Below are 10,719 nucleotides of genomic sequence, written 5' to 3' on the forward strand. Positions count from 1 at the left end.
AACTCCTACTTGGTCTAGCTACTGAGAAGGCATTATGGTGCTTCTATCAAGTCAAAATCTCCACAGTTTGGGTAAAGTTTCTATGTTATATGATAGCATCAGGTGATACTTTTTGTTAACTTGTGTCTTTTGGATCTCTGTAAAATGGTTAGCCTGCAGGGGAACAAGCCCTTGCGAGTTCTTGAATGCAAATTAAACTACAATGAAGAATGAAACAATAGCTATTTTGACAAAGCTAACCGGGCGCGTGCAGGGGTTGGGGGGGGGGGGGGGGGGCGGGGAGAGCAAGCCCTGTCCCCTCCCCTGTTTCTTAAGTTCGATCTTTTCCCTACTAGAAATTTTTATTTTGAAACAAAAATTTTACAATTACATTCCACAAGATAGTAGTACTTCAAAAGATGTACAGATCAAATCCCATCATACTCTATTTACCTCTTCAAATATCCTCAAATCTGCAGCAAGTCATGGTATGCCAAACCAAATTGAGAAAGGAGCATTTCATAACTACCAACCTGCAAGGATAACCTTCAATATATTATGGACAGGAGAGACTTCAATATTTTAGTAAATCGAGTAGTATGTTGGGAGCAGGGAAGCCTAATTAATAAAGGTTTATCCATAGAGCGAATGTATGAAAGATGAACTACATATAGATTGAGATAATTAAAGTTCCAATCTGGAACTGATACCAGTATCACTCTGACAACTAGACAAAACAGAATTTGTCTTAAAAAATGCATTAGTTCCACATTATTTCCATTCAACTAGTTCCAATTCAAACATGAATTAGAAAATTCACCTGTTTAGGTTGAGAAAATTCAGCACAAGTTTCACAGACCAGAAAATGTATCGTGATGGGGGGAAGAAAATTGAAGAGAAAGAAAATAGCCTGAAAAGCAGATCCGGAATTATATGGTGCCTATTCATAAACATTTCTCTGGAAGCAATTCTTTGAGCATAATTAAAAAATAAAAAACAAAAACTCTTCTCGAGGAATAGGAAAATGATATATATATATACAGGTGTTGCAAAAAGCATTTTATCTGTATCTTGTTAGCTTAGAAACGGCTCACACGATGGTTTTATACAATTAAGGATTCTGATTCCTGATGTTGAAATGATAGAAATGATGATGGCACGTACTGTGTTCTGCATAAAGTGCGTGCATAAATCTACTTGAATAACTGTAAGCAGTAATGAGGAATGACCATCTGTTCACATTCACTTACTGATAAACAAAAGCAGCAGCCAGTTCTCCATTGGAATTCTTTTACCAGCAGATGAGTTGCAGATCGCCATTTCCCATATCCTTTTGCTCTTCAAAAATTGTCTGGGCAGACTTCTCGACATTGGGACTGCAGCCTCGCACCTTGATCATTCTCAGGGTGGAGATCTCAGCAAAAGAAGAGGGGATCTCCTGAAGCTTGGTACAATCTATCAAGACAAGGTTCTCAAGGCTGGGGAAGGGCTCAGCGGGCACAACCCATCTTTCAAATTCTGAATTATATATTCTGAGGAATTTGAGGTTTGAGAACTCCCCCTCTTTCATATAAAATGTGTGCTTTGCAAAGTCTATAAGTCGGAATTTGAGAACCACAAGATTAGGTAGCTGGCCAATTGCTGATATTCCAGTCCTTGGTAGTAAACAGTTGAACAATGTTAACTTTTTAAGCGCTTTTGGAAACTCAATTGCTGGTAGTTTAGGAGTAGAAACCCAATGATAGCACATGGTCAGTGCCTCCAGTTCACTCCGGATGCTCAAGTCTACAACTTTGCAGCTTCCACCGCGATGCTTACCTGACTCTGGAAGTGAACAAATCAGCTTGCGAAGTCTTGGTAACCGTCTTAGCAGGATCTGTGCATCTCTTCCATCACAAAGAACTACCGATGAAAAAGTATGCACATTGTCTAATTGATAAAACTCCTCAGATTTGTCATCACCCAAAGAGATATTAGCACAAGGACGGATTTCTACATGCCTTAAACTTTTCATCTGCCAAATGGTATCCGGTAGATCAATCTTGACAACAAGAAGTGGCGCTCTCACGATTAAAGTTTCCAAGTTCCAGAGGTTGGCTATGGATGATGGAATCTTTGTAATTAGACCTGAAATCGCTAAGTACCGTAAATGTACTATTGACATCAGGGCGTCAAGATCAGAATCATCCAAGTGTAACTTCTCCATATCCAATACTTTGAGAAGTCTGAAGGTTCTGGAAAAGCTAGTGCCAATGAACAGCATACCATGAGCAAACACTATAGAATGGACGGGCGAGCAAACAGGATGCGAATCAGTAACATGAAACAATGAACTGTGAAATGATAGCCGATGCATGTCAACATCACACCCATTGGAGGGATAATTACCTAGATCATAATGATGAATTAGCTGTAAAAAGTTCTCTTCTTTAGCTTTTGTCATGCAAAATTCACGCAAGAGATTATGAACCTGACATCTATTGACCCCACCATCGGAACTTCTTTCACTGACAATTACAAGGCTATGATTAACAAGATCCATCAAGTACTCCATTGCCACATCTTCCAACCTCCTTTGATCTGTTGTTCTTATAAATCCTTCTGAAATCCATAATAGGGTCATCTTCCGGGCTCTGATATTTTGACCCTCAGCAAATGCTCCAAAATAGAGAAAGCATGGTTTAAGATGATCTGGTATGTGTCTGTAGCTTAACTCCAATATGTCCATGGACCCATCAATTGGATGGCTCGAACTCAGACTTCGAGCAATTTTTTTCCACCAATATAGACTATTCTTTGACTTAGCAAGGATTCCAGCAACCAAAACAATTGACAAAGGTAGTCCCTTGCACTTTCTTGCAATTTCCATGCCAACTTCAACTAAATCTTGTGGACATTCATCTTTATGGAATGTTTTCTGTTTCAATAACTCCCAACCTTCCTTCTCATGAAATGGCCGAAGAGTATGTAAGTAGCACTTGCATTCATCTTGCCAAGATAACTTGTGAATTCGGCTCGTGAACAGAATTCTGCTTCCATTGTTGTTGTCAGGAAATGATCCCTTTAATTCATTCCAAGCTCGAATATCCCAGATATCATCCATAACTATAAGATAGCTTCGTCCAATCAAACATTTTCTAAGCCGATTTGCAAGTTCCTCATCACTCGTTTCAAAAGTATCATGACTAGAAAGCTCAGTGACATTACTTAACATTTCAAGCAATGCACTTCTATACCTATATTCTTGAGACACACAACACCAGACACATTGAATAAAGTGATAACGGATTGATGGATGGTTGTAGACTTTCTTGGCTAAAGTTGTCTTACCTTGGCCAGGCATACCAATAATCGAAACAATTTGAAGTTGTTCTGATCCTCTTGTAAGTCGATCGATTATGGTTTCTGCCTCATCGTCAAATCCTACAACAGGCTCATCTATTCTTGAGTTACTAGCTTGTGCTGGGAAGAGATGCATGGAGTTCAAATTTGCGCAGAGGATCCCAGGGTTTTTCATATGCTTACTTCCAAGATTCTCAACCTCATTCCTGGTGGTCTTAATTTCTTCAATGACTGTAGAAAGACATATTACGGTATACCAGAAACGACTATTTCTGATTGAACACAAGTCAGTGACATGCTCTGCGCGGTATGCCACATTGATAATTCTTCTCCAAAGATCTTTCAGCTGCTCTTGCTCATTTCGTCCATCCATTTTATCCGTGAGGCAAGTCCTCAGTGACTGCAGCTCCTTCTGAACAATCACAACCTTTTGCTTTACAAAAGGGATAAAATTGGCATTCTTTTTTTGCATTTTCGCTAAATTTTCCAAGATGAAAGCAATATATCCGGTTCCATGAGTCCTGAGAGAATAAAATTCTGATGCATCTGGAATGTAGATGTAGAACTTTCTGACCACTTCCCGGAGTGTCTTAATCTTTCCTAGGATTTCAGACAAAAGAAAATTCTTCTTTTTGATGACATTGTCATTCATTTCCTCCAAACAGACTGAGGAAAGGAGAGATGCTGCCTCAATGACAACGGCATGAGCTTGTGTGAGGATTTCATCTTCACAGTCCTCTGGTGAATCCATCAGAAATGCTATTATGATGATAAGCCCTTCTCGAATGATCTCAATGCGGTCCCTGAAAACAGCAGGAGTATTCTCCAGCAGAATGTTGACAAAGTCTGCAACAATTTCACCCATCAGAGAAGTGTCATACGCTGACAACTTTAAAGCTTTGAGGACTCCAAGACACATCCCTGTAACCCCTGAAGCACAAGGCCAACTCTCCTCATGCAGATCAGAAATCATGGTATTCATTCTGCACTGCATGTTTTCATCATTTTTATTGATCCAGCACAAAAATGATAGACATGCTACTTTGTTAGCCCAAGAACGGATATGAACCAACAAATATTCAAATTTCTGATGCTCATAGCAACGTTGTGCGGTGAAATCAAAAAACTTTCTAAAGAACCTTAGTTTCTCTTCAAGGGCACTAATATGCTTACTCAGTGGAGCAATCTGTTCATCTTCCGAGTGACGAAGATCCTTAAGATTTGTGATGATACAGTCCATGAAATTGAAGACCTCTCCAGTCTGAGAAGCCTTGATGAATTCTACTGAGAAATGAAGCATAAAATTGCAATTCTTTCTAATATCAGACTTAAACTGCTCAACATTTTCTAGCAAATTAGAAGTCAGAAGACGCCAATTTCTACCCTTTTTCTTCCGGATTGCACAGAGACCAGCTGAATAAAGGCCCTTATTTGCTACTTCTACTGCAGAACTAATGGAATTAATAGCGAACTGCAACTGACAATTCTTACCAGCTTCTTCGGACTTGGGCAAGCACCAGAGAAACATCTTCAGGAAATTTAGCTCCACTTGAAACTTTTGTATTTGATCCTTCATTGGATCAGTCAAGCCTCGTTCATTTCCTAAGCGTGTTAACTGTTCCATGGTGGAATCAAGACGAGTATTTGCCATTTTCTTCTCCTAAATTTGTCCTCAGATCTTTCTTTAGAGCATCAAAGAAGATGATTCAGGGAAACTTGATGGATATGTGAACAACCATTTGGTATCTTTCTTTGTCAATGACTCTGACTTCCAGTTCTACCATCCAATTATTCCGTTCACTTTACATTAAAGGCTTAAAGCTACTCGGTGCTAGTACTACTTTTTATTTAAGTAAAGAAAGAAACTAACATGATCACTGAATATCATATGTTGAACTTTGACGCTTGTCTCCATGACCACGGGTACAAGATGGTCCTCCAATTATCTTAAGTACGTCAATCCCTGTAAAATTCCTGGAGCTTTCATGGATACATACATAGATAGCTTCATCATCCGTTTACCTTCCATGGATAGCTTCTCACTGGTGCTTATTAGGCGTTTATAGGCGCACCTAGTTTATACAAAATAAAAACAAAAACAAAAAATAAAAATAACATGCAAACGATATTCACATTTATGGTTAAATACTTCTTTACTCAATTTCGATTTGTTAAAAATCTAGTGCCTTTGGCCCAAGTAGAAGTGTTAAGATCAGTGATTTGGGCAGGTTTAGGCAGGTCATTATCGGACAATGAATATAATTGGGTTAAACAATGAATATAATTGGGTTAATTCATTTATACGTATTTTATAAATCGATCAAAATGAGTCAACCTGTTTATATTCATTTAAACAATCGATATGAGTATACCAATGATCCATTTATGACTTACTTAAAATTTTTATTATTTTTAAAAAATTTTCTGCATGTTATTTGACAAGAAATAATGATATTTTATTATTATTAGATTGGTAGAAAATTCAAATTTATTTGCTTAATATCTACTAAAAATTGAATTTAACTGTATAATTATTTTTAAATAAATATAAATGGGTAAGCAAATCAATCTATTATCTATAAATGGGAAAGAACTTGGGTTTAACTTTAACCGATCCCTCATAGTGATAAAATATTGGGAAGAACTTGCGCTGTCTTTCACAATCAATTAATCGTTTGTTGTACTTGAGACCTACCAAAAAGTCTTGAAAAAAAAGTTCTTAATGTCGAGTGGAGTAGGTATTTTTGCTCGAAACATAAAGTAAAGTTGTGGAGCGTTTATCTTTTCTTTCTTTAATTTGTTTTTAAACTTTTGGGGCCCATGAACAGAACAAAACATATTGACTTGGTAGAAACTAGAAAACAAGCCGTTTGGTAACGGGAATCCTAGGACGTGTTTTTAATTCGAATTTATCAATCCATTTTAAGAGATAAAATTAAAGAAGGGCTGGTGCTCAAGCTATTTAACGGGTGCTTATTGAACACTTATTAAAATATAGTGTAAGTGTTATATTTTAAAAATATAAGATTAATTAGAAAAAATAAATAAGTACGACGAAGAATAGATAAGATTAGATAAGAAAAGTATGAGTAAATTCTTAAATTGTGATGAAAAAAAAGTTTTTCTACAAGGGGGTAATTTTTAAAGTTAGTTCCAGGATTATGATCTTCGCATTTGTGAAATGCGAGTTCAGATACTTCGCACTTCACAAATGCGAGGTCAGTCTCTCAGGAAAAAAAGGAAAAATAGCTTGCATTTGCCAAATGCGAGCTTACTAAGCTCGCATTCGCCAAATGTGAGCTGTATTACCTCGCATTTGTTGAATGCGAGGTATGCAATATGAATGACTTCAGTGGTCACATATTACAACCCGCAATTGCAAAGCTAAAAACGCGACCATGGGGTCGCGTATTGATCCCTCGGCCATAACAAAACGAATACGCGGTCAGTTTCTTCATTCTTCTTCTTCTTCTTCTTCCTTGCGTTTTCTCTCTTCCAAACTTACCCAATTCACAAATCTTCATTTTTGCTCCATAATCTTACTAAAAACCATCAATCCAACAGCTTTTGAGCATCACATAGCTTTCTAATCGAGAAATTATCAAATCTTTTAATGTATAAGAAATATAACTTTTTTGTTATTTATATACAAAGAATTTCTAGTAGATAAAATTTTGTACTGAGAGCTCACATTTGCTAACTTCTAACTCGTGTGAGTTTTAAAATAAAAAGGATTTATTCTTCTATGATAAATGTCAAAGCAAAAACAAAAATGATTGTGTGCTCCTAATAAAAAAAAAAGCAAATTTTGAATATAATTTTCTAGGAATTCGCATTTATCGGATGTGAGATACAATAAAGCTGAAAGCCTACTAGTTCGGTTAAGATTTATTGCCACAAATTATTATCAAGTATTGATGGCAATATTATGGGATCTTTTGTTTTTCCGGTTCTGATGAATTTAGAGCCTTAAGTAGTAAAATTTGTAGAAATTTTCATTGCAAATTGTAAATCATTTTATAATTTGCAGTGAAATCATAAAGCAAGGGAAAATGGCATTACAACTGAAGCAAAAAGAAAAATCATGGCAAAATCTAGATTCATGGAAAAATCATGGCCACCAAGAAGAAAACGCAACCCCTATACGCAACCATGAGTTCGCGTATTGTGTGGTCGTGTATATATTACAACCTGCACCCGCAAAAATCATTTAAGGGTCAGAAATATAGACCTCGCATTTGACAAATGCGAGGTCCATATTTCTTTTTCTTTTTTTCGTTTTGGGTTTTGTTGGTCGCAAAATTCAAGGGACTTCGCATTCAGCAAATGCGAGCTAACGAATGCGAGCTCCGTTAGCTCGCATTTGCTGAATGCGAAGACCCCTTAGATAGAATCTAGCACTCAAAATGCCCCCTTTGTAGAATTTTTTTAAAATTCATCATAATGTTAGAAATCAGAAAAGTACATGAATATAAAAAAATGGTAATATTTGTTAGTATATAAATATACGTGATAGGTTAAATGAATTTCATGCGTATTATACAAGTGTCTAATGGGCTTGACACTCGTTGACAAAAATTCATTAAAGAAGAGTTATAATATCTTATGTGATGAAAATATTTTGTCTTTTTGTTTTATAAGACAAAAATCATATTTTGCTGTGGACTGAATAAGACCAATAACTACAACAAAATGTGTTTTGACCATGGTTTTATCAAGATCGTGTAGCCCTTCTTTTTTATCCATTTACTCTTGCTTCTAATGACAAGTGCCCTTGCAAAAATTTTTTGAGAATATTAATGCTAACAATTTTCCCATAAAGTCCCAAATGAAGCAAAAGTTTAACAAATTCCAAACATGATGCTTCAAACAAAACTAATTTAAACTAATCTAGAAAAAGGATCAGTTGATACTTTTAACTATTATTGTATAAAATTTTTATTGAAACAAAGCTTGTTTATCATGGTTAGAAAAAGGGATAATTTCATAAACCTTTCTTGAGGTTTCTAACAATTTTACTAACCTCTTCCCGAGATTTACAGAATCACACTAACCTCCCTCGAGGTTAAGGTTTTGGTAACAAAATAAATCCAAGTAAAAAAAAAGGTATCATTAAAAAGGTACTATGAGGAAAGAGATGAATCTTTTATTTCATAAATGCTCCTTATGCATGTGTACAAGTTCTATTAGTAAAAGAATGAAAACAATTAACACACATATTTCACTATTGAAAAAGTTTACATTTAACACATTAGATGATAGGGTATCATTTGTTAGTAATTTTATTAGTAATTTCCCCTTTTATCCCTGCCAAATATTGTGTTAATTGCGGATATCTACTTATATTTGGTATGTAAACTTAATTTCAGGAATGAAGCAGAAGATTACCAAAAAAGGAGGGACTTTATGGGAAAATGGAGACTTCTAAGGGCTTCAATCCTTGGGCCCTTGAATTGGTGGGGACCACAAAGCTATAGTCATTTTTGGGCTCTCCAAAGAAAGGAACGTAGAGAGACTTGGAACAAGAAGTAATTTGGAGGCTTTGTCCACATGTGTGGGGACCACCGGAGATAGCCTTTAGTCATCTTTCTTTTGGCTTTTTAAGTGGAGAAAGTACAGAAGCAAAGGACGGCTCTAGTTTAGTTTTTAGCCTAGTTTTAGTTTTTCTTTCTTTCTTTTTCTGATTGGCCTCTGACATACGCCAGGTGTTCGACAATATCCCCCAACGGGAAAAACATCTTTTATTCCTTGCTTTCTAGTAAAAACGCAATGCCTTTGCAATCAATTAATTCGTGTGGTGATTTAATTATGCGGCGTGGTTAAGCCTTCCATCTAGTCAAGGGTCAACTCGACGGCGCAGTCCCGAAAATCTGTGAGATCTAATTAGTTTTCGCGCGTTCTTTAATTTATTAATATTTGCACGTTGTCTGCTTGAATTTTAATTTCGTGAGATTATTTTATTAATTGGATGTCAAGTGCCCGATGTTCAATGTGATTTATTAATCTCGTGCCAATTTAGTCAATTAAATCCGTAATTGTTTGATTGATTAATATTAGTGGCAACTGGTGTGTTTACACATTAGGGGAACGTGCGATCTAATTTAAATAACTCTCGTAGCGTGTTATTGATTAGGGCTAGGTATTTCTAGTTATTAATGCAATTGGAAAATTAATTCCTACGGTCGTACCTAAGAGTATTTTCTGGTTAGGGGTGATCAATGGTCGTACCTTGGTTATCAATAATTTAAGGAAAAATTGGTTGTTAGAGTTCATCGGCGACTTTAAATTGCCTATTAAGAAATTAAGAGAACCTCCCTTGCATCAATGATCGGATAAATGGACTGTGTCTGAGTAGTTGCATCCTTGGCTAGAATTTATTTATTTTTGATTTAATTCCTGCTATATTTGTGCTAGTTAATTATTCATTTTTAGTTGAATTGTTTAATTGTTGTTAATTTCATTCCGGTGAAATCCCCCCTTACCAGTTGGAATTTAAAGGAGGCAAATATCTCCAGTCCTTGAGGAGACGACCCTACTTGCCACTGGCTACTTTTCAGTAATTTTTGTCACCTAATTAATTCTGGTATATCGGATTAAACAAACTCTTCGGGAACAGGGTGAATCAAGTAACCCATTGCACAACTAGAGTCCCCGCTCCAGTATTTTAGTGGTATTTAGGATTTATTTATTATTATTGCACAGGCTCGACACCCTGTCATTAGACAACACAAATAAGTAAAAAACTACACAAATGCTCACAAGATTTTTCAAAACAGTTGACATATCTCTTTTAACAGGAGGTTTGCTATAATTTTTGTGATTTTGAGTAGAAAAAATTTCGAATTTTGCCTTTCTTCTTCCTCCTTTTTCCTTCACTTCCATGAAATTACTTTGCAACTATCATATCTTTAACAGTTTTAGAGAAGATTTCCTCATGCATAGCATTCTTTTTCTCTCTCTTTGCCCTGTTTTTTCCTTTTACCAAAGCCCTTCTTCTCATATTATATACCTAATTTATGATCATTGTTAAGTTCTATCACTTACAAAATGGCTCCATTTGGTATATCAATTAGCATCATTTTGTAATCACAAGTTATTGTTCATTATTAAAGAAATTCCCATTAGTTATTTTCGTTATCAATTAATTAATGCCCTAATTACTCAATCGTCATATATTAGTTTCTAATAAGATATTATGTTTTAGGGTATATGAGTAATTTCTATTCATGTGATATAAGTAATTGGGCCCACATATCTATCAGGGAAGGTCAGTATAATTTTACAAACCTCAAGGGAGGCCTGTGAAATTGTCAGAAACTTCAGAGGAGGTTTCTAAAATTATCCCTTAAAAATTTATTCTTTTAGGTCTTGAATTAGGATTAATGTAACCAAAGAAAA

At 35.8% G+C, this 10,719-nt stretch overlaps 1 protein-coding gene across 1 annotated transcript; it reads right to left on the reverse strand.

Annotated features, from left to right (window-relative positions):
* Positions 1–377: 377 nt before the first annotated feature.
* LOC113774380 (putative late blight resistance protein homolog R1A-3) lies at positions 378–4,972 on the reverse strand. Its single transcript, XM_027318924.1, has 2 exons — positions 1,230–4,972; positions 378–512 (listed from the first exon to the last, which is right to left on the reverse strand). Exon 1 carries the CDS (start codon positions 4,970–4,972, stop codon positions 1,271–1,273), a length of 3,702 nt encoding a protein of 1,233 aa, XP_027174725.1. The 3' UTR covers positions 378–512; positions 1,230–1,270.
* Between the last annotated feature and the right edge of the window lie 5,747 nt (positions 4,973–10,719).

Source organism: Coffea eugenioides, chromosome 6, assembly GCF_003713205.1.
Source record: "Coffea eugenioides isolate CCC68of chromosome 6, Ceug_1.0, whole genome shotgun sequence".
Lineage (NCBI taxonomy): Eukaryota > Viridiplantae > Streptophyta > Magnoliopsida > Gentianales > Rubiaceae > Coffea > Coffea eugenioides.

Coding starts and splice junctions, on each gene's coding strand:
- LOC113774380 (XM_027318924.1), bottom strand. CDS start 4,972: ATGGCAAATACTCGTCTTGATTCCACCATGGAACAGTTAACACGCTTA.